Genomic DNA, 25,498 nt, shown 5'->3' with positions numbered 1-25,498 from the left:
ACTGTGAATCTACCTACCAGAAGTATGTTGAAATCTTTGTGAGTCTTCCTTCTGGCTCGTGCATCAGTGCTTGTGGTTGCCAGCTATTCAAATATATCCTTGTATTGAAACCTTTTATTTCTCTAATTTAGTGGGGGAAAAAAAAACAAACCAAAATAAAACAATCAAAAAATTTGCCTCTGAAATTAAGACAGAAATAATGTTAATTCTTTTGATATTGTTATTTAAAAAAATGATTGTATTAGAGCTCGTAGGTAAGCTTCTTTATATTGCAGTAAACAAGTACTTATATGCAAGAAAATCTCAGCAAAATACATTGCACAGGTGCTGTGCATCTTAGGGATTTGAAAGGTGTGTTATGTATAAATTAGCTGTCACTTTTTTTCAATCCTGTAATGGAATGATGAGTTGTAATTTGCATAATCCTTTAAGAAGTCAAATTATACTGTCATGTAGCAGACTTAACATGCTAGCTAAGATTTCAGAGCTTTGCAGCTAATTACTATGTACCTTACAGGACAGTTAAATTGAAGTTGAATTCTCTGCCTTTGCTGCCATTTGCTTTGTCCATTACTTAACAGAATCTGCAGTGGTAACGAGGTGATGTTACTATCACTGAAGTAAATACTCTGCTCTGGGGAGGAAAGGCATTTTACTGTATCATAGCTTGACATGTATTGCTTTTGCTAAAAAGAAAGTTTTAATTTTTTTTGTTTTTTTGAACAATGGTCTAAATTGGAGTATTCTCAAGAAGGACAAAATTTATGCTTTTCAGAAAAGTTATGGAATATTGATTGAAGCAGCATTAACCCTTAATTCATTAGATTTCCCTATAAAAATGTGAAGTAAGGTAAACATAATTCCACTGAAGGCAGAAGCCTTTCTAGATGTACTTTGCAGATATACTTTGATGTGTTTTTATCTAGAAACTCTTAAATTCTTTGGCAGTAGAGTTTCTATTTTGAAAAAAAAACTTTCTTTTCCTTAAAAATCCTTTCTAAATACAAGCTGGTGAGTTCTGCTTTTATTTACTACTACAGTTGCTTATAGAACGTTTTCTTTCCTGGTTTCTGTTTTACAAACCATCAGAAAATCCTGTAGCCAGTGGAGGCTGCTCTCTGAAATGGATGCAAACTGGATACCAGATGGGGCTGGGACTCTTCCTTGTTTCTTTGCTACTTATTTGTCTCTGACTTTATTTCTTGATATTCTGTTGCCTAGATAGTGTCATTCATTCTCTTCATCAGAATTGGTGTACTTAATAATGCGAAATTGTTTCTTATTATTTTAAAAAATTCTTGTTATCTGTGAGTCATTTATTATGGCTCTCGGTGGTCAGGTTTCTGTAAATTTTAGTGATTTTGTGACTTTGTTGTGATTCATGGGTACCTCGAAGAAGCATTCTGCTGTGTAAGAAGGGGGTCCTTTAAGGACCATCTTAAAGCAGCAGTTGATTATTGACCATTCAAGTAATTGGAGACCAAGAGCTAGCTGTTGTTCATTTGTAATTTACCCAGCTTTAAACACATCTGAAATTACTATCTGCTTTGAGGCTGAGGTTTGCCTATTCAAGGTCAGGAGCCCGGATGAGGCCACCAGGAATCCCGCTCATAGCTCGGCTTTTCTTCTAACCGTATCATCTCAAGGCCTGGCTCTTTTAAGAACTGGTGTTATTTGTAGTCAAGGTAGACACAGTAGGCAGCACAGCTGTGACTGCCAGGCAGAGTCACTAGGGGGATATTCATAACAAGGAAATATTGGCAAATAAATGATGAAGAAGGGGAGGAAATCCCCAAGATGTTAAATTGGAGCACTGTCACTGAGATGATTAATGGCGTTGTGTATTTTAGTGAAGATACTTATCTGATTGTCTTGAAACTATAGTGTACATTTAATACCACCTATAAAAAAACGTGTGGTGCATGTGGAGCACACTGAAGACAAAAGGCCGTGGATGCAGATTTTCCTGAGTGAGTATTTTCTCCAACTAAGTCTTTGGCTTCTGGTTATTAGAAAGCTGGTTTTAATATATATTATATATAGAAGTATATGTAGTCTATGTAATATATTTATTATTAATCAACGTTTATATAGCCCCCTTCTCTGGAGGGTTGAAAATGTCTTGTGAAAAAGATGAGTATCTTTTCAACATTCTAGAGGAGTGAACATTATTAATAATCGGGAAGGGCAATCACTCAGGTTTGCCTAGTAATCCTAGGCAAACAGGTGTGGTTGGTCATAGAGCTGCGATGTAAAGGGCCAAGGTTTTGCCAATGATGGGGTCAGTACAACTCTTAAAGAACTTCTCTATCAATTTCTGGTGAAGCGGAGGCTGTCTTGGAACACTCTTTAGCTTTCAGTGTCAAGTCATAAATATCCTGATTCTGTGTAATGAATTAGCTTTTGCCTTGAGGGATCTTTTATCAGTGATGGAGGTGCACCTTTGGGTAAGTTACTTAACCCCCTTGGGTCTCGATAATTACTGCTAGACACTGGGAGAGATACAAATGACATGTAATCTTATCTTCGATGAGTTTAGTGTATATTAGAGCACTGATTTTCAATTTTGGAAGCCCTGTCCAAACAGAGGGATATGAATCTAATTTAGTGGATAAAATTTTTTTAAAAGAAACAGAAGAGAACAGAAAATTTTAGTGTATTGCACTTAGTAAGGGTGGGTTTTATCCTGTGAGACTTCTTTTTTTGTTTTGTGTTTGTGTATGTAAAACTACACATATGTGTATTCACCAGGTAGGTCATGAGGTAAAATGTTTTTACTGTCTTACATCCAAAAAAGATTGAAAGCCACTGTAATAGAGAGCTGAGTAGGTAAACATGATAATGTATAGATGTTATGTCATGTGTTTGGGATACAGTGGGTTATAAAGAAAGAAATGGTCAGTTCTGTGGAAAGGAGTCAGGAATGAAAAGGCTACACTCTCTGATTTCTTATATCAAGGATGTGCAGGGCCATCCCGAATGAACAAATTTTCCTTTCTGTGATTCCTGACCTCATATTAGTAAACTTCAAATTGGAGCAAGTATTATCACCATTGAAATTAGAAAATGCTGCAAATCAAGTGCTCTTCCCCATACACCAGCTGGTTGTTACATATTTACCAGACAATCACTGCTCATCCCAGCTATAGTTCTGTGGCTTTATAATTATCGAGTTATTTTATATTTTAAAACATTATTTTATATGTTACACTTAGATGTTATTGGGAATTATTAAAATAATAAATATTGAAAATTTAAACTATATAGGAATAAAAAACCTGATTGTTATAAAATGTCTATAACTTATGAGTACAAAATAAATGGTAGTTACCCTAACTTGTTATATTAAACACTTACGACACAGCTGATTTAAAACTTCAGATTGTAGCTGGGATAAAGTTTCTTGGTAAAGGATAGGAATACGATTTTTTAAAAAACACTAAACATGCTGTAAATATTTTACAAATTTCATTGTTTTATGTTAAGCATTCATTTGCTAAGTACTAAAACTTTTAGGTCCCAGACCCCTCTCCCCATTTTCAGCTGTCTTTATAGTTTGTAATGATATCTCTGGATTTTAGTAAACTCACCTGTAAAGTAGTAGATTTGATTGGGAGATGCCAAAGTTCTTTTTAATTAAAACAATTATCAGGCTTGCTTTTTTCTATTTTCAAACAAAAATACAAGCAGTGTGAAGAGGGTGAAAAAAGAGAAAAGACACACCTCTTTAGAATAACTATAACTTTAAACTTTATTTTTAAAGAAAAGCAAAAAAATATGAGTCAGAGGAAAGGTAAATTTCATGGACATGAATGGAACTGTAGCAATAAATTCACTGAAAATAACCTGTGTTAATATGTGATCGTGAGGAAAGACACTAGGTAGAAAAGAGTCAACCGAGTAGGGCCTTTACAGCCCCAAAGTTTGTCACCATTGATTGGATTCTACTGTAGAGGTATTTGAGGAAGCGTGCGCATCCTTAAAGCTGTGTTCAAGAACAATCATTTTACCAATATTTAGGAAAGACTGACTCTTGAGGAGACTGGAACTTAAATCACTAACATTTGTTGAGCACATGCCATGGCATTGCAGTGGGCACTGCAGTACCTATTTTAAACAAAGGGTTTTAATTCAGGTTCCTCGTTACAAAGTGCAGTCTAGATTGAGAAGGGGGTTTTAATTGACTAGAGAGTTGTCACCTAAAGCAAAAGAGGCCCCAGGCAAAATGGTGAAGGTTGTCTTTGTTTCCTGTATTTTCCATCCCAAACCCTTCCTCCTCTTCTGTGAAATTCATTCCCCCTGGATGCCTGGTTACTCTTGCATGCCTGGGGCTTTATCTCCATGGACATTTTTGTCTGTAGCCCTCATTGCAGATTAGGTGTTAACTGATAATGCTGATAATGTTACTTTTCTCGGTGTCATTTGCATTTTAGTATGTAACTGCAAATGAAAGAATTTAAGGGGGAAAAAAAGGAGTCTTCTCTAATAGAATTGTTTCAGATACCACAATGGAGGTTAGAGAAATTAATTTGGGGCTGGTGGGGGCTGTGTGTGTGACATTTTTCTCCCTTTCCTGAAAATAACCCAGAAAGTGGGTATTCTCCTGCTCAGTGCAGTGTTAAGGCTAGCTTTGTCCAATAAGCATTGGTTTGAAAATGAGAAGATTCAGACTCAAAAGAGAGAAGGAATTAAGATGAGCCAGGGATATGAAGAGAATTAGTGAAGAAGGAACTCACCAGTCTTGAACAGCTGTGTTGTGCCAGACAGAGGGCTAAGAGTGCTAACCACTTGCACGTGTGATCCCAATTAAGGAAAACAAGACAGGTGCCTTGTCAGGCAGGTTGTTGGGGGGTGGGGGGGGTGGTGGATAGATGGTCACCTGTGCTGAAGGGGAGAGAAAGGTCAAGGAGGCTCCAGCAGCAGCAAATCTTTTGCTGGTTTAACCTGATTGATTGATTGCTATTTTATAGTCCCCCCCTCCACATTAGAATAATTTATGCCAGTTGTGTTTGGATCAGTAAATAAAGAACTGAGAAAGAAATATACAATGAACTTCATAAAGAGCTCTGATAGAATCTGCATGTTAAACAGACATTGAACTTTGTAACAAGAACTGCTTCAAGCCTTTCAACATCCAAATGAATTCTAATTTCCACATCATGCCTTTTAGACCTCAGTATGGTTTCTGGTGGTTTCCCCCAGTTCATTTTAGCATCACACCAATGATTTTGCCTGTAAATCACTTGAAGTGGCATATCTTGGTAATGTGGATGGCAAAGAAGTGTACTACAGAGGGCTACTATCAAACTAGCTTAAAAAGTAATTTATTCATTCACTTAACAAATATATTTTGATTGTCACCCATGGGTCAGGTGCTACATAAACTGATTTATTTAGGGGTGACTAAGAAAACCTCTGGCCTCCAGAATCCTCAAAGACTAAGATGTAGATAAGTCATTCGGATTCTGTGTGAGTGGTACCTCCAGTGAGATGCGTGTGAACTATGGAAGTGGCACCATGGAAGGGTTGTTTTTAATTGTCACGGTGGGCCCCAAGGTCTTCCTTGTGGAGTAGATACTTGATTTGGGGGAGGCATGATTGAAGTAGTGATTTGGACTTAAAGATAGATATTTCTGTTGTGGTGGTTCACAAATGGCACACCTCAGGGGTGAAGGGTTGGGAAAGGGTGACACGAGTTGAAATTGGAGAGGAAGGAGAAGTGAATGCTCAAGGGTGGACTGCTCCGTGAGAGCTGCTGGAGAAGTTTTCCTTGGAGGAGAAGAGTGTGGCAGGAAGTGCAAATTAGAGAATCACTCTGGAAGTAGCTTAGACCTGAGGCAGGAAACTCGCTGTTGGAGTTGCCAAAGACCTCAACTTTTCCTCTTTTTTTTTTGAAATTCATTTAGTGTGTTTTAAATGGAAGAATGTGCAATCATACTGTGTTTGTTAGTCTGAAGTTATTTTCAATTTATAAACATCTTGGACGACTCTCCCAATGTGAAATTCAGTTCAGGATCTGTCTACAAATTCATTGCTTTTCCTGGCTTGAGGTGCTCCACATTTGTCTTTCTCCTTACAGACCACTTATAATTCAAGATAAATGAATGCCAGAAAATAAAAATGGAGAGGCACAGGAGGCATGATTTTAAATGGAAGAATATTAATTGGTTTCACCAGAGTGTATATTTTCATTATGAGAGAAGCGACTGCCTAGGTTTTTAAAAATAATTGGTTAGTGACACACCTGCAGTATGTATGCAAACTCTAGCAACTGGAGAATAGAAAGTAAAGGTCAAGGTGAGAGGAGTAGCGCTACAATGAACCTTTTGTAGGTGTGCTGTTGAACTAGTGTTCCAAATCACTAATGCGTAGTTTCAGAGAAGCAGACTAATGTGCTTGTGCCCAGATTTTAAAAATAATACAGCAGACTTAAACTATGGTTTTAATAAATTCTCACCTTAAGAACAGCTCGTTGTGTGTTGAGTTTGTAAAGGTATCTTCAGTGAATGGTAACTTAGTTTAGTAGGGCAGAAGAATTATGCTTTAGTTTTTGACTATAAGCAGCCCATTTGAAGAAATCCTCAAGTTCACATAGTAGTTTTTAATCATTGCTAGAGATGGTTAAACCTCTTGGAACTGAATCTGAGTTTTATCCCAACCCTACAATTTTCTATTAGATATGGGACAGTGGCTAATTCACTTAACTCTTTGAGCTTCTGTTTTCTCACTTCTAAAATGGGGGGTAAAAATAACTCTTTTGTAGTTGTTTTGAGGATCAATGAAGATGATAAGACTGATATTACTAATCTTTTACCAGATACTTCTGTCAGGCAGTAGGCTAATGGCTTCACAGACTTTTTAAAAATCATTATAATAAACTTATACACTAGATATGATCATTCCTACCATTTACAGGTGAGATAACAGGCTTACAGAGATGAAGCAGCTCACTCAAGGTGAAAGCAAGAAATGGTGGAATTTGGGTTAGCATCAGTAAACTATGGCCCATTGTCTATATGTTCCCACCCTTTCCCTGCCTATTTTTGTAAATAATGTTTTATTAGAATATGAACATGTTCATTTATGCATTGTCTGTGGCTGTGTTTTTGCTAAAATGGTGACAGAGACCATATAGCCTACAAAGCTTCGGATGTTTACTATCTTGCCTATACAAAAAGTTTGCTGTATCCCTGCTTTAGACCTCAGTCTGACTGACTCCAGAGTCTAAGGTATAAACCACAAAAATGCTTATTATGGTGCTTGGCATGCAGTAAATACTAAATGAGTACTACTCTGTTACTCATCTAACTTAGGGTACAACTGTTCATCTTATAGAATTCTTGTCTACAAAATGTAAATAAGCATTCAACCTCCATCCAGCAAGATAAATCATCTTGACAATGGAAATGTCGAAGAATTTAAATTTAAAGTTGATCAAGGAACACATTCTGAATTGTGTGTTATATTTGCCATCTATTCTGTTTTATGTAATATAAATGTGAGAATTTATATTTTCATAGCATTTAAAGTATAGTACGCCATTAAATGGAATAATTGTAAATTTTAGTGAATATTCAGGATCTGCATTAAATTAATTTAATAGACCAGAAATTTCCATATTAGGAAATTTAAGAAAATTTTTTTCCTTATAAAAATACGTAAATACATTGTGGAAATGCCACTTATAAGAAAAAGTATTATGATCTGTGTTGTGAAAAATCTTATTGTAATCATACTTATTGTAAGTGAGCTTATAATAGAAAAACACCAGGATTTATCCTTTTTAACGAAAAGATATATAGTTAGCTTATCACCCCTAATAGTCTTATCAAAAAGGGACAAGATTATAGCTTTAACTTTACCCTACCCAGAACTTTTATTTCCGTGTAGTTGTCCATTCTTGATTCAGAGAATTCCCTGACCCCAGCTCAGTAAATGGCTTTGAGTTTATATTAGCTTGGAGCCCAGAGTGCACTGTGCTGGACCTTCAACTTGTGTTGAGAGAATGTTCTTGGAATTGCCTTTCACTAGGCCCAGTGCCATAGCTCTAGGTTGGTGGACAGAGGGTTTGTAGATTAGTTTAAGTCTCTTGGAATATCTCGTTTTGAATAGACACACAATACATTTTTATCCTGGAACATTTAGAAAATACAGATAATCATAAAACAAATGTCATAATTATTTGTAATTGTGCCACCCATAGATAGCTACTTTTAATAATTTGGTCCTTAAATATCATTGTCTGTATTTATATGTGTGTCATCTCTGATAGGTGTATATCTGTGTATATAGGTATTATCTTGTGAGTCTATCCACAAGTTGCCTCAGCTGGGAAATTTCTGGGTCCAGGAGCTACTTATTTAAAGGAAGCAGGAAGCTTTATGATCAGCTTCCATATAGAAACCATGTTCCGCAGAGATTTACTTTCTTACGTGACATCTTTTTCCCTGGTATAGTTTGTATATCTCTTCTGAATTTTTATCACTTTCTTATTGGGAGTTTTAATTCTTTTGTTTGAATTTGAATTCCTCTAGCAACAACTAGTGATATACTCATCATTGGCAACAGTGATAAGATTTTCAGCAGAAAAATTCTTCCCTACCACCTCAATTATTTTTATCTAGATAGCCCATCTATGAATGTGGAAATAGTTTTGAAGATTATAGGATGAATCTAATGGTAAGGGTGATGGACTAAAGAAACATAGGCTTTTTTTTTTTTTTTTTTTTTTTAGGTCAGGATATGTACATGTATGAGCAGTAACTGTTAAATGATTAGATGGAATTTTCTGACTGCTTTATGAACTCATTCTCTCACATGCTGTGTCTGCTACGTCATTCACTAGGTTGCTTAAAAAGAGAATTCTATTTACTCTGTTTAGCTTTGAGATGTTTTGATCTAGTTCTCAAAGCAGAGAGAGGTCTGGCTCCTGTGAAGATTTTGGTTCAGTGACCAGCCAGCCTGTAAGGAAAGTGTTCTTGGGTGATTTTCTATTGGCAAACCTGAGACTTTTGTGATTCACAGATCAGTATGAGGATTCTTTGGAATTAAGTGCTTGAGATTTATGTGATTAAATAGACTATTGTTGCATCTTGTTTAAAACCTAATTTCCTTTCCCCTCCCTCAGCCCAATTATAAAGGATCCTTGCAATAAATACCAAATTCAATAGTGTTTATGTATTAGATATTATATAGGGCCTCGCTCTGCTTTTTCTCACTAGGTACCGATGAAGAGAAGGCTATTACTAGCAATTCTCATCACTTGCATTGCAACCAACATAAGCTTCATTTTCTTGACTATTGCTTGTCAGGAGTGCTCAGTGAATTACATATAGCCAATTGCATATGCCTTGTTCTTGAAAATAGGAGGTACATAGTCTTTCCGATGGTCCTTTGTCTCTACTCTCCAGTTCCACTAAAAAGTGTTTTAGTAGTGAAATTGAGTTCACATGGCTCTATTGGGCACAAAGCCTCTCATCCTATGTGTTTTAGACAACAGTTGGATCTCCTGGAGAAGACCCCATTTACAGTAATTGTAGGGAAGTCTTTGCTCACTTCCAGGGAAGCCAGCATGCTTTTCTAGGGAATGCCTAACTGCTTGATGGCTTGCAATGAGAAGATAAGCAGCAGCTCTGATTCTCATCCCCAGGAGAAATTCATCAGGTGTCCAAAGTTTTGAATTAGTATCACCGAAAGCAGTGGTATTCATCTTACCATGTTTTTTTTTTTTTTTTTTTAAGGAGAGATTTGGAGGCACATTTAGTGAGGATGAGAGTGGAAGCTAGGGGGAGTTCCTGAGCTCTTAATATTAAGAATGTTTACCTTCTGTTCTGAATGGTGCATGCCTGGAGCCAGTATCAATTTATATGAGGCTGGTAGGGATAAAAGATGATGATATATATGAAAAAAATTATCATGGTGTTTGTGAAATGCCTTAGGGAAGAGAAGACTAGAAATTTCAGGAGAAATTTGCTGGACACAAATGATTGCTGTGGTACAGTGTGTCCTCAAGATGTGAGCCTCTGGGATATAGACAGAATAAAATGAATACAGCTGCATTTAGTCTGCCATCAAAAGAAAATATTCATTGATTCTGAGACCTTTCATTGTGAGCTAAAATGATCCTTCTGGAGACAACAGAAGATTTAACTCTTGAAGTTATGTTTTAGTTTCACTGTTCCTACTTCTGTGTTGGCTGGTTTTCCATATGCCGTATATGGATGAGGTTGAAATTGGTTTCAGTAATGATGAGGCCAAAATCAAAAGGAAAGGAAGTAACATGTTGCAACTATGGTGTTCCGTGGTCTCTGGGCATTACTGAAATTGACCCAAAGAACCATATTTGCAGTAAATAGGTGATATACTCATTTTGCACTCAAGAAACTGTAGACTCGGGTTAGGTGAGTTGCTCAATTTACTCAGCTAGCAATCTGATGTCTGATCATAGAAGATGGATCCAGGTCAGACTGGCCCAGCAGTTCATCTCTTTCAACTGGATGACAAAAAGATATCCATCCTCTGTGCAAGGGTAATTTACTGAAGTCTATGCAAAAGAATAAGACCCCAAGGAACTTAAAGCCTTATTTATAGAGGAGAGAAATTTGTCATATTTGAACATTAGTCATTTAAAAATATATATGTTTAGTGTGAAAATCTGTGTACTCTCCAGTATGGGTGCAATTAGGTCTCTCCTTTGGAATTTTCATGTCTTTACACTGTAGTTGTCACACAGAAATGGATGAATTCCAGGTTTTTATGTCAAGCTCTACCTCTTTCCAAACTCAGGTTTTATATTCCCAAAGTACTTAATGTTCCTACCTGTGATCCACGTTGCATAAACCTCCACATGATTGACAAAGAAATTTGCGGATACTTCCATGGACATTCCCAATTAATCCTCAAAGCAACCCAATGAACTGTTTTATCTCCATTCTACACGGGGGGGGGGGGGGGGGGAAGAACCCAAACCAACCAAACCAACGCTCAAGTCAGAGGTTGAATGATTTGAAGAATTCCACACAGTTGTAGTGTGGTGTGGCGTGGCATGGCCCACGTGCAGAGCAAGACCTTGATCTTCCAGTTTCTGACTCTCTCCAAGGCAGTGCAGCCATTACCCCAAAACAGAACTCCACATCTTTCTTAGAATGAACCTCTCCTACCCTATACTTTTTTTGCTTTATCTGAATTTTTCATGTCATTCAGGATTAGTCTTGGAATCTTCCATTCTGCTTCTCTCTTGTCTCAAATATCCTGTTTATAGAATGAGTTCTTTTAAAAATGCTTCCCTCCTCTTCCCATCTTCCTAATCTAAGCTATTATTTCATGGCTGGATTGCTGCAGTCTCCTAATTAGTCTTCTGTCTCATTCAGTTTGATTAAATTAGAGTTCTACTGTATACAAAGTATCATGCAAGAAAAAGCAAAAATGTTCCTTTCTGGACTTTCTTATAGTTACCAGATTAAAATACTGTTTCTAACATATTTTCCTGCTCAAAATCATTCTCACTTCATGGTGTCTATAATCTTAGCTCAGTGTTTAAAGTCCACCAGTCTTGCTCTAGTCTGCCTTTCAATCTCTCCCTCTCCCCCAAGATATCGTAACACAAGTTCTCTGCTTGTATCCATGAAATGTGTGTAGTTACCATTTTTTGGCAAAATACAAGATGCTCAGACTCCTCTGCCTTTTCTCATCCACTGTGGTTTCTTTCCTCTTAATTCTATACATTGATGAGGTACCTTCTATAACCAGGAACTATCGTTTGGGATATATCAGTGAACAACGAAGAAAATCTCAGCCCTTGAAGTTAGAGGCCATTAGAGATAGGTGTTAAACAAGCGTTAAAAACCAAGCGAATCGTTTAGTCTCTTAGGTGGTGACCAGTGCTACGAAAGAAAAATAGAAAGTTAAGAAGGAATTCAGAGTGCTGGGGCGAAGATGTATCAGTTATGGTTTTGAATAGGTGAAGTCCCATTTATAAAGATGGCATTTGAGCCATGACTAAAACAGTGAGGGAATCAGGCACCCAGAGGGCCAGGGGAAAATATTCTGGGCAGAGCAAACAGTTGCTGCAAAGCATCTGAGGCTGAAGAGTTCTTGATGTGTGTGAGGACCACAAGTAAGGCCAGTATGGAGTCAGAATGAGTAAGGACGACCATAACATGAGACAGGTCAGAGAGGTAATATGGAGCCAGCACACAGGACTCTGGTAAGGTCTATGGCTTTTACTAGAAATGGAGCCTTGGGAGGATTCTGAATTGAGAAGTAACTTTTAAGAATCAGTTTGGCTGCTGGATCAATATATACATACTTCAGGGGGACAAGGGCAGAAGAAAGGAGATTAGCTTGGAAACTGTTACCGTAATCAAGATGGCTCATACCGTAGGTGTGGAAGTGGAGGTAGTGAGAGGAATTTGGTTTCCAATGTATTCTGAAGTAAGAGCCAACACAATTTCCTGATGGAGTGGATTGCGTGGGAATATGAGAGAAGGAAGTCAATATTGAATCCAGGATTAAATCCTAATGCATCATTTACACTCTATCACATGTGTTATGGCACTCAGTCGTATGTATGAAAATAAATACCTTTCAGGAACTCATAAACTTATAAAAGTTAAAGAATAAAATTCTCTGTGTGTGCATGTGTATAATATCTTCTTAATAAGATTGCAAGTTCCTTAGAGGTATTAATTTATTCATTATTCACTCCACAAACCTTCTTAAGGCATTTATTAAGTCCAATGATTGTCTTATCTCCTCAGTAGTGCTAAATGCAATTAGAGGCAACTTCATTGTGGTGTGTAAGTACACAGGCTCTGATGGAGACTGATGTGTTCAAACCCTAGTTTTATTATTTATTTGCTGGGTGATCTTAAGCAAGTGGCATGAGATATCTGTTCCCCATTTTTACCATGTGTGAAATGATGATTTTCTCTCTCATAGGGTTTACCATGGGGAGTAAATGAACTAATACATCTAAAGTACTTAGAAAAATTCCCAGTATATAGTAAGTGCTGAAATACTTTTTACCATTCCTAAGTAAGTGTTCAGGAAAAATTAGTTAAAAAAGAATTTACATTTAGAGTGACTTTCTTCCCTTAAACACCATGTTTAAACCTGCCAAGTTGCATGGATAAAATGAATAATATGGGCTATAGTAAGCATCGCTTTTGAGCTGATGCTTTAAAAAAAATAACAGGAGAGTATTGTGTTATGATCAGTCTGATTAGCTGTCTCTCTTTAGGGGTGGATGTCAAAGCTGGTCAGCAACCCCTCTGGGTACATTTGATTGACAGACTGGCAAACAGCATTTAAATACCTAACATAAAAAAATCAATGTTTTCTTATTATATTTTAGCTTAAAATGTTGAATGTGTATTAAAATGAGAAAAATAATTTTAAGGATAGATACGACTTTCCGCGTACATAAAAGCAAGGAGATCACATCAAGAAAGGAATATTATTTTTTTGTCCCAATACAGGAAATTACTATTTTTTCTCTCCCTGTTTATATTTTGATACCTAATATCTCCCTCCTTTCTTCCCTCTCCCCGCCTCTGCAATATGGTTGTTTTTCCTTTCATTCCTCTTTATTATCAGCAATTAATTTGGCCTCCAAATCCAGGAAGGAGTAGTGTATTGCCACCGTGCAACTCACACAGGCATCTTTAGTGTCAAAGGTGGTTTGAGAGCTGCTTAATTCTGCTTTTATTATGCCTGGTACTTTAGCGAGGCATTCAGGTTCTGTTTGAGCTCGGTATTCCTGATCCTATTCTGTATCTCCTAGATGGCAATGCAGACAGTGGCTGTCAATGAGTAACAGGTAAATATTGAACAGGGAAGCTGTTTTGATTAACTTTGTGGATCATTATTTGAAAGTAGCCTGCAGTCAGACCAGTTCCATCACTCATGATCATAGCACATGGCATGGGGGTTAGAGAATCAAGCTGCTGGTTAGAAAGCTGAGGTCGCATTCTTTGTTGTGTACCTGGTCCTGCATTCATGCAGTGTTGGACTAGTTATAGCTTTCCAATGACCAAAAGTGGTGATTATTTAGCATGATAGGAATGCAGGATATTTAAGATGATAAAGCACAAAGAATGCTTAAGGGGAACTTAGTGCTATGTAGATATAAATAAATTAAAACATTTATAATAACTTTTTGAATAATATAACAGTATGGGTGCTCTTAACTTTTTATCCAGATTCATAAATCCTTTTCTAAATTGAAATTTAGACAGGGAAGTCTGAAAGTGACTTTTTGATCTTTTAATGTGCGCTGAAAAAAAAGTAATTTCAGCATCTATCCACTTTCCTAGATTTAGTCTATAATACCTCATATGCGTAAATTGTCTCCCTGACACATTTAGCCAGGAGATTGTTCCATAATTAATTTGTTATTTATTAAGTTATTCTGATCCAAGCATTGAACCTCATGGTATATTATTAATGGTTTAGTATCATTTGGAACAACACCATTGTCATCATTATTAATACTTAGAACTTCCGTCAAAGAATATGCATGGAACTTGGCAAAAAGACAGATAGAAAAGATAGCTTTCTGCTCTCAAGACATATTTTTACGTCAAATCTTACATGGCTATAACCATGATTAGGTTGTTCCGGAGAGACCCAATTTTGTAGTTGAACAGGCAATTCCAAAATATTTTCGGAAGGTTAACATTTTACATCTTAATTTTGTTGAGATGTAGAAATATTCAGAAAACTAAGTGCAATAATTAAGATGATTAAAATGGCCAACAGCACTGCAAATCTACCTCCTCCTTACCCTCATTCTAGAGCAGTAGTTAAAGGGTAGGCATTTTATGACATTTTAAGTGTGCAACTACATTTATTTAATTAGATGAATTAATGCTATTGTTACTTGCTGTTTAACATTTGTAAACTATAAAAGTGACAAGATATATATAATGTTGGATGGAGTTAAGCCTAGATAACCTAAAATAACAGCTGAAAAATAAAATATTCTGAAAATTGTGAATAAGTACAGTATAAAATGGTCATGCTAACTAGAACTGTAATTTGTACGTTTCCGTCATATTTCTGAGAAAGAGATGCTATGTTGGTATCTTTTTTAAAAACCAGTTTCAATTTTTCTTTTAAATAAGCAGTGGGAAATATTAATATTCTTGCTCTTTAATTATAAAATTCTAAACTAGTTGATGGGAGTACCTCCCCTTACCAGCCCGAAAGGGAAAAGATTTAAGATTTCATTTAGAAAATTGCCTCAATTAGACAAGTATTATTTACCAAGTAATATGTTAGAAATCATTGTATTATATTTTGAAATTTAGATAAACCTCTAATATCCATACAAAATACAAAATAGAAAATCAAATTTAACAAATGTGAAACATCTGTACAATAGAAATACGATTCAGGTATAAGCTACATGCTTATGCCACTTAGCGGCATAGTCTGTCTACAGTACTGTCTCTTTCCTCAGGGGACCCAGGATTTAACTTGGATTAGGTTCCAAGTGAACATGTGTGAGGTGGTCTCATCCTAACTCACACTGCAAAACTAGAACGTAATTTGACATAAATCTTTGTTAATAATCGAAATAGCAGGGGGTGCTGTGGGTCACGATGGAACTGGCAGGGCTGTGTGGAGACGTGCACGTGTGGTGTGGTGTCCAGCAGAACCGGCACTTTCCGATTTTCTTGAAGTCGTTAGTGAATTCAACATCTAGTCTCTCTTTATGGAATAGGGACTTCGGCACACAGTATTATTTCTGTAGACTTATGTGTTACTCATATTATAATTGGCATTTTAGTTATAAAAAATTAATCTATACATAAAATATATGTATTTCAATTTTTAAAATCTCCTGATTTTCACAACCTAAAAAGAATTTTATGTTTATGCCACCACAGAAAATAGAATGCATTAGGCAAGGATTATTTAAATGATAGTGACATCATTTCTGGCTTTTAACATTCTATTTTAGTTACTAGACAACTTGGTGATGTTTAATTTGGAGAAAATGGAATATAATGGAGGCATGTGTGGCTGTTTTGAAAGTCATTTGGCTTCATTTAGGAACAAATACTCATTTTTCAAGAAAATATTTGTGAGAAACTATAGGCATTTCTCCATCTCAAGGAAATTTCAGACCAACAGGGGGACTAAGGTATAATTCATTAATAAGTAAATATTTACTGAATATCTAACAATGCCAGGCATTGTTTTAGGCCCTAGGTATTCAGTGATAAACAGGACACTCAGAGTTCCTACATCGTAGAGCTATACTCAATGAAGGCAGAAAATTTGCAGATATGTATATGACCTAAAAGTAGTGCTCTATAGTGTGGTGTAAGTCTCTCAGCTCACTGAGAGTCCAGAAGAACAAGATCATTTATGGCCATGAAGAATTGGGAAACTCTTCTTTGGGAAGCTAGTACTTAAGCTAGCCCTTTATGGATGGGAATAAATAAGCTGTGTTTGTACATGATAGGATGGAAACAAGAGTTTGTATTCAGGGTTGACTAGAAATAAGGGATAAGGTTGATGGGACTTTGAAGAAGATGAGAGGAATTTGGATTTGGCATTTTATATGGTTTCAAAATACTGAAGGATTTGGATTTAGGAATAGTGGTGTATGTGAAATTTTTATAGCCTGTGTTAGCATGGAGTAGATCTGTTATGAGTGTTATGATTAAGAATTGAGCAGACTACATAAATTTTCTATTTGTACAAGCACTGACTATTGCAAGATTTATTTAAGGTCTATTATGTGAACATGGGATTGGATAAGGGAATCATATGATCTGACTCATGAAAGTGAGTTATAGACCAGAAAGTTTGAGAATTACTGTTTTTGGACCAGTATGCAGGCTGTGATTTACATGATTACCTACATTTTTCAATAGGATTCGATCAGGAAATACTTATAAAAATTAATCTATTGATAGAGCACCAAGAAGAACTCATGAAATAGCAAACATTTTGAGGCATGAATAGACAGCCAAAAATGATATATAGAGAAATTATTATAAGAAATGGCCACCATTTAATCTACATCTTACTGCATAAGAAACAAGTACATAATAACATTATAGGATAGGGATGGATAACATAAACTAGTGATTAACAAATAGTGACCTTCAGCTCTGTTAGTAAATACTGCCTGTGAATCAAGGTGCCAATCAAGCATAACAGGTGCATGTTGCAGGTGATGGTGCAGGAATGACAGATACATCATTTTTTAAAGATAGGTCACTGCATGAGAACAACTATGTAGATGTTCTTGCTAATGACAGAACCAACTTGCGTGATTAGTAGTCATTTTTTGACAGCCACCATATTGAGGGGAGGTTTGCCAAAACATCTCTCTGATCTGTTGATTATGAACTGTAAGGTTCAGACCCTTATTAAGTTGATTCCTACCTCCATCTAGATAAACAGTAGAGAAGGAGGAAAAGTCCTGTTTTATTCATAATTTTCTTAGAATTTGTAATTAAAATTGGCATTTTATTTTGTTTCAATATAAAGGCCTTTTTTGAGAGATAGTTTATTATATAAAATGAGGGTTTTCACCCTTTAAATTATAAGGGCACATTAATTACTGGAACACAAGTATCCTGGGAGCAACCTAGTTTTTTATGAATTCTGACAGTTTTATACACTGGTTTTTATAGGAATTCTGACTTAACTTTTTTTAGGTTTTGTGTCGTTATTGCTACAAATGATGTTTGATTTCTAAAAAATATTTGGGCTACCGGGATCTTCATAGAGTCTTTCTACATTTTCATAAAGTTAGATGAATTTAAAGAACATAAGTATGAGTATCTTTAAAGGGAAGCTGACTCTCTTATTAGCGATATGTTAAGCTTGTGCCATTTTAAAACATTGTAATTCCTTTGTTACAAAATTATATTACTTTTATTTCATAAATATTATATCATTAAAGTTATTCATGACATTTATTTTTAAGATTTGCTCTGTACTTGCTATCCTTTTTTCTCTTCTTAGCTCATGAAGTTGACATCACCATAAAACAACTAATTCTAAAACCTTAGTTGAGCTTGCCACAGTCTCTTTTGTTCACCCTCCACTCATTGCAGGAACACATTTTCTAGCAGCTTCTATTAGGCCACAGAAACACTTAGAAAGCTGTAACATTTATGCTGACTATTGGACACTGAGCTGGCATACAGAGGGAGAACTTACAACTATAAGTTAATTTAATTTCTCTAAAGTATTTAGGGAGGTAATGATATCATGAATGTTAATAAATAACTACAACCATTTCATAAATGGTTAGTAAACTATTTACAGAGCCCATAAGAATCTGTTTTATTTAACCTCTAATATTTTAAGATTTAGTTTTGTATTTTGTTAATTAGTAGAATCAGATTGAGTTACATCAAAAAATGAAACTTGGTTTTCAAATTATTCACAATTCTATGTGTTGATTTACTTAATAATTATCATTGGTCTTTAAAATTCTCATCCAATGAAAGCAAGCACCCAGTTTTTGTAAATAAAATGCATTTTTACATTTTCTGTAACTCTCACCAGACTTCTCATTAAGAGTGAAAACCTCAGTTTTCTCTATCACGATCTCTCCCTCAGTTCTAAGAATCTAAAAATAAGGGCCTTTGTCTTTTGTCATCAATTTATAATGAATACAGGTTGATAAGCAAAAATAAGACCTCACATCCCAAGAAAGGAGTACAGGAGAATTGTAGAATTGCACAGAGAATTACATAGGGAATCCTGCATTTGAAAGTAGAGCTTCAAGATGAAAAGCCACCTGGAGGCCTTGAGCTGGGAGATTTTGTTTTCCTGTAGACGTCATGTTACCGATTACATAAAGAGAATATAGACTTCTTGTTAGCTGATAAGTGGAGATGGGAATCACTTACTAGGTTATTTTATGCTACTTGTTAACAATATTTACCTTCTTAAATTGATTCAGCATAATCCTCACTGCAGCTTTCCTTCATTTCTGGAAGACATATAGATAATGTGGTACTTTTATAAAGCCATATGTGGCAATGAAAAACTGATTTTTGCCTTAGCTCAACAGAGCAGCAAGATTATATTAACATAGACTTTGGAACATTTGAGTTCCCATAGGGTACAGAGTGTGGCTGATATGACACGACTTGCCTTCAACAGTTGTTTTAACAAGATTTCCTTCATATGCAATATACTGAGCTGACAGGCATAACTGAGTAATGTTAGCAAAAAACACTGTTGGCAAAATTCTTGACTTTCATCTTTATCTGATTAATCCAAAGCAATGTGTTACTTACAAAAAATATTTTCAACTGAATGTACATGACAGATACTTATTTTTAAAATGTGTATAACTTTATAAGAACTATTTTTAGTGTGTAATATTTTTGTTCCACAAAAGTTTTTCTACATTTTAAAGCACACACAGAAAGAAGTCCAGGACTTTAGATGTCTGGTATAAAGTAGCTTGATGCTATTAATCATGTGATAATGATTTATTGAGCACCTACTAGGTACCAGGCACTGGGGGATATAATAGTGGATAAAACAGGCCAAGGTATGGGCCCCTGCGGTACTTACATTCATATGGGGATAGTAGACAAGCAAATGGATCATTAATAGGATGCATATGAAAGGGATACAGACTATGGAAATTGCAGTAAGCAGGAAAGTAGGTTAAGGAAACCCAGAAGGTGAAATGGGGTTTTCAATTTTAAATGGGATGGCCAGGGAAGGGCTCACTAAGGAGATGCTGGAGCCCCTCTGTGTATACTCTTGACCCACCATGTGGAAATGTATTAGTCCTGGTCGGCTGATTACACCGCTGATGTTCACTCTCTCCAGTGATGTTCTTTCCTATGCTTTGTATTTTAATGTTCTCGTTGATGCTTTATATTCTTTTTTATATTTTACTTTTCGGGGAATGTGTATTGTACAGAATGTTGAGCTCATCAGATGAGAGTTACTATAATTTTTTTAAAGAAAGCATAAATCAAGCTTCTGTAAGTATTCCACATTGTACCTTAACAAGAAATTAGTGTAAACATTTAAAAGTGTAAAAGAAAACCTTTCCACTCTAAAAATAGTATTTTTATTGTTTTACTAATTAACACTTTTCTTCTACTTAGCACTGTTAAGACTTGATTTAATTACAGTTCATAGTGTTTTAAAGTGAGTCAGTCTCGCTTTGCTCAAAACATTGCTTTTTTTTTTTTTTTTTTTTTGCACCTTTTGGCTTCAACTTATACTGAAATATATCATTTATTTTACTGCCAGAGTCTTCATTGAAAATACATGTAGTGCTGCTGCTGAATGATGGAACTGTGACTAATCAAAAAAATATTAGATGTACATTTGCTTTATAATGCCAAGGACAGAGTTAATTGAGCACTTTTTCCTTAGTAATATGCAGGTAGTTGTTATTTGGCTCTGGGCTTAGAAATAAAATGAATTTTCCTGTCTATTATGAATTTGAAGACTGCATTTGAATTGGGCCCCAAAATATTGTGATGATTCCTCTTCTGGAGAGGTGCCTGCATTGCTATCTATGATAATCATTAGAGTAATCAATCAGTTTAGAATCATTTGGTAAAGTGCACACTCATGTTCTACCACAAAATAGAAGCATGTGAATCATAGATTTCCAAAAACCCATAGGAAGTCAAATATAGATTAAGAAAGAGATAGCAGAGTAGTAAGATTTTTACTGGAGAATTTTTCTCATTAAATGAAATAAGAGTAACAACTGATGTAATATTAAGTCTACTTATATTTAAGGTAGACTAAAACCTTGGAAAACGAACTATTATTTCCCAGCATTGCTTTCTTCCTGGTAGAAGTCACATAAAAATAAGAAAAAAAATTCTTGTCATGAATGTTCAGTCTCACATTTATGTTTTTAAACCAGTAAAATTTTGAGAAATTACTTTAGAATAAGGATTTCTCTTACAGTTAATTAGATTTAATATCAGAAAATAATTGGGAATTACTTAAACCAATACTTCTAAAAAATTGCATGAGCCCTCTAGAATTATATCCCCAAATGTAAATGTCTAACTGCTATTTGGCTGGTGGCATCTGCCTTCTCTGTGACTCTCAAACCCCAATTTTCCTGTGCTTGTAATTGTGCACACATTCAGGCACATAGTACTTGGAGATGACCTAGATTGCTTTCTTCTGAACCCAGTTGTGGGGTTATTTGCAGTACTGTTCTTCACTGAAGGGAGAAATAGTTACTTATACGAGAAATGCTTTCCTTTGATTACCATGCTTTTCTTCCTCCAAAGTAGAATGAACTCTCACGTACTCATACCTCATGTATACATATATTTTCAAGGTTCACTACCTTGAATCTTGAATTGTGCTTTTTCTTGAACTGAATTCTTCCTATATGCACAGTACCGTTGAGCAATAAGGATTTCTAAAATTTAAAAAATGTTTCTCATCCACCGCAGTGTTAAATATAGTGTTGCTGGGAAGACAAGGCATGAGATCAGTGTTTTGAAATGGGCACATAGTTTAATCTGATGATTTTTTTAGATGAAGACCCAAATATATTTGTAGCTACACATAGTTGAGAAATAAGTGGTAGCAGACAGGAGAATAGATACGTAACTGAATGCCACAATGAGCCTTACCACTAAACAGAACAATACTGTTCAGAGATGAGTGAAATCAGTGAAAGTTGGAGAAAGTCTCTACGGAAGAAAATGAAACTTGAGTCCACCTCCGAGGCTTTGGTGGTTGACATCAACATCTGAGAGGAGAGAACCTCATGAACAAAAACTTTTTGAGGTGAAGCTGGGCGTAGCCTGGTTATTGTGTCATGGCCAGGAGGAAGCCATGGGAGGGTGTTGCACGAGGAGTGGGTGACAGCACGGGCAGAGCTCGTAAGGTCTGAAAGAAGAGACTGTGAGGAGCCCCTCAGGAGGCCACTGCAGCCGTTAAAAGCTTGCTCCTGTTGATACTTGACTCTGGTTCTCGGTGAAGCGTTGCTCTACAGGTGAAATGTTATCCTTTCTTTCCACCTGCTTTCACTTCCTGAGTACTGTTTCCCGAAATGTTTTACACAGGCTGTTAATAGGTGTTATTTAAAAAACGGGTTGTGGTTTGTAAACACTGGATTGAACGAAAGCTAACAGGCTTTTTTTTTTTTTTTTATCAGTAATGTACATCACTAATGAACTGATGCACATTGTGAAATTACTGGAAGGGAACTGTGTCATGTAGCGTTTCCCTAAATACATTTGTCCATGAAACTCTTTTATTTTAAAGCATTACCAACGGGACCAGTGTTCCTTGAACATATTTGTCAAGTAGCAGATGAGAATTCACTGCTATCATTTTAGAACTTTTAAAATAAACACACAAAGCAGTCAACACAGACCTATAGAACTGAAATATCTTCCCAGTTTGAGAGAGGAAAAGAGGCCAACTTTTTTGCTGCTTATGCTTAAGTACTATAGTGTATGTGAGCCGATCAGCTGCCAAACAGGAGGAGCTGTTCCAACTCTAATTTTAACTTGCCACCTTGCATTGCTGTATGTTCCCACATACTGCAAAAAGATTATTTTGTGTAAATAGAGACTTTTCCTACTTTGCCAAGTGAGAAGGAATCATCAATTAGGCCTTTTCCCCCCAGCCTTGTAGCCCATTTACACAGCTACTGCATGCTGAAGGCGATCTTTCCAAACCTTCACATCCCCTGATTTAACCCTTTTGATTCTCTAGTTTAAACTGGATTGAGGATTGCTGCTGTTCAGGATTAATTGAACTCCTGATGGGACTGGTCTCGCTCCCTCTCCTTTCTTTATTCACCAGAACTGGATAGCACTTGTTTAGTTTCATGGCCAAGGAGAGCCACCTCTTTGTAGCCCTGGGTGTCCATGAATCAATTTGTATTGAACCACTTTGTATGACAATCCTTGGGGCACACTTGTGTATTTTGGGTTATTTTGGTGCTAGCAAAATGGAATGCTCTGGAGGGTGAACTTACATTGTTACCTCAAGCTGATTTATAGGACTTTTTCCTGGAAGGCCGAACTTGCAATGATTTCTCTTTAAAGATTTATTAAAAGATCAATTGTCCCCAATGAGTGGTCATGCCAGTGAGAAATAAGTGCTGTTAAAGCATCCATGGAAAGGAGAATTGTGTTATAAATACACTTGGTACTCAGTGAATAGCGCGGTGACTGACTGGTTTGCGGGTGGCCCGAGAGAATTGAGGTGAGTCCAATGAAAATTGGACTGATTGAAAATTTAAAAATGCTTGGATCTCATTGTGTTCCTTGAAATAATCATATCAATAAGAAAATCCTGATCTATATGTCACAGAGACAAGGAAGGCCTTCATTATAAGAAGGGGAAGACTTGCAGAGGGAAGGAATGTAAGGCTGGAGGCCGTTAAGAAAGGAAAGAGTAGGTGTGACTCTGCAAAGCCATTTAGACTTCATTTTTGAAATCCAGTTTTTCTGCAGGCTGAAAATTTGATTTAAAAGAATTTTACAGACCCTATCCACTTTACTCTCGTTGTACTCTTGTTTCATCGTAGTATATTCTACCAGTTGTGTTTCATTCTGTTGACCTGATGTTTCTCTCTTGTAAAGTTTATGTTGTAAAATTTAAAAGAATGGACTAAGTTGTATTTAATAAAATTCCAGCACTTAGGACTAGATCTTAAACAACCAGTTGCTAAAGAAATGACTCCTTAGGATAGACAGCATAAAGCAGTGGTTAGAAACACCAACCTTGGGGCTGACTCAAGTTTGAAATCTCAGCTCTGCTCCTTGTTGCCTTTCATACTTGGAGCTTGGTGCCGAACCTTTCTCAGACTGCTTTCTCATTTGTATAACTCAAGTATTAAGGCCTGCCTTACAGTGTTGTGAGATTTAAATGCTCTGTTCTATTTTAATACTTACCACAATATATGGCATTAAAATTATAGCTGTTATTAATAATCAAAGAAACTTTGCCTTCATGCTTATACAGTAGAGAAAGAGATGAACTATTTATGCAGCCATATGAGGGTAAAAGTAATAAAATGTGGCCATTGGAGTTATGTGCCCAAATCACTGAGACTCCAACAGACCTTAACAGAAGTAGTAGCTATATTGACAACTAAGAAAGTCCTTAAGGAGAGAGTTGTGTTCTTGAACTGTGAGAACAATAGAAATAGCCAGTTCATAATCCTCTGCCTCTCTCTCCTAGGCATGTTAGCCTAGGAGAGAGAGGCAGAGGATTATGAACTGGCTATTTCTTCTGTTAAGAAATGTCACCTCAGAAGGGCAGGGTAATGGAACTTTCTCTTACTTCCAAAGGAAATAGTATAGAAAGAGGGTGCACAGGTAGCAGTTTGAACAGACTCTATCCTGTATTTTTCTTTAAATCTTAACACTTTATTTACTAATCATCTTCTCATTGAGAGCAAATTGCCGTGTCTGGTATTTAGGATCTCCAGTTTTATTCTGGAGTCAATGTGTTTCCAAGCACAGCATCCCAGGCGGTTGCCTAATATAAGGAATACTATGGGGAGGGCAGGGGTTCTTAGTAATGATGCTAACTTCTCTCTCTCTCTCTCTCTCTCTCTCTCTCTCTCTCTCTCTCTCTCATCTTTCTACCCATAGCAATTGAGCAAGGAATCTATATTCTCCTTTTTATCTAGAAGACCACTGACAATACTCAGAACTGGGGTTAATACTGTCATTCCCTTGAGGTGATGTAGTCACATCACCAAGAGCAAAAATAGTTTTGTTCATTTATTTTCAAATTTATTAGATTATAATACCTATATTGACTTTAGTTTTAATGCCATCAGTGTCACCATCAGTTTTGATTAAGTATTATAACTAATAATGTTATATGAATTCATAAGGTACGTGGCTGAGGCAATTTCAGAATTTTCACTCTATGCTTGGATCTGTACTATGAGTAGATTGGGGAGAATGTAAATGTCCTGGTTTAATAAGAATTCCCCTGAGGTCAGTCCAGAGGAAGGCGTGCATGTGAGTGTGGGCACCGGTTTTCCCCAACAGTTAATTAAATTTCGTATAAGAACACCTCAGTTTAAGAATCAGTTATATTCAGTGAGTTAGGAAGTTAGTTTGGAATCCTAAAAGAATTTCCCATAAAACAGTGTTTATAGGTGGAGGGTGGGCTAACCCGTTAAAAAAAAATTATATATATATATATATATATATATATATATATATATATATATATATATATAAAATTTCTTGATACTCCCTACGCCGAGTCTCTTGGCAAGAAGTCCTGAGAGCCTCTTTCCAGGCCTTAGGACATGCAAGAAGGGAGGTGGGCCGGAAAGAGGGGAGGCCTTTGAGGTTATTTTGAGTGTGGAGGGGGAATAGCTAGTCTGGTGTCAGTGAAACTGATGATGAAAGTGAAGAAAGGTATCAAATACGGATAGAAACCATTTGCCCTCTTACAGGAAAGCATCTAGAAAACATGATACCAGAGAGCGCAGTGTTGATTCCTTGGGCAAATACCTATCAGAGTG

At 36.3% G+C, this 25,498-nt stretch overlaps 1 protein-coding gene across 7 annotated transcripts in view; it reads left to right on the top strand.

The window, feature by feature from the left end:
• NPAS3 (neuronal PAS domain protein 3) overlaps positions 1 to 25,498 on the top strand; it is an 802,977-nt gene that overhangs the window by 109,937 nt on the left and 667,542 nt on the right. For 4 of the 7 annotated variants that reach the window (XM_016123625.2, XM_036239007.1, XM_036239006.1 and 1 more), the window contains exon 2: positions 1 to 22. This exon is cut by the window's left edge and continues 68 nt beyond it. The exons of the other annotated variants lie outside the window; for them this stretch is intronic. In XM_016123625.2, coding sequence (XP_015979111.2) covers positions 1 to 22 — 22 coding nt within the window. The remainder of the gene's footprint in view (positions 23 to 25,498) is intronic. 7 annotated transcript variants of the gene reach the window in all.

This window comes from Rousettus aegyptiacus, unplaced genomic scaffold (assembly GCF_014176215.1).
Source record: "Rousettus aegyptiacus isolate mRouAeg1 unplaced genomic scaffold, mRouAeg1.p scaffold_m13_p_3, whole genome shotgun sequence".
Lineage (NCBI taxonomy): Eukaryota > Metazoa > Chordata > Mammalia > Chiroptera > Pteropodidae > Rousettus > Rousettus aegyptiacus.
This window is presented reverse-complemented; position numbering and strand designations above follow the sequence as displayed.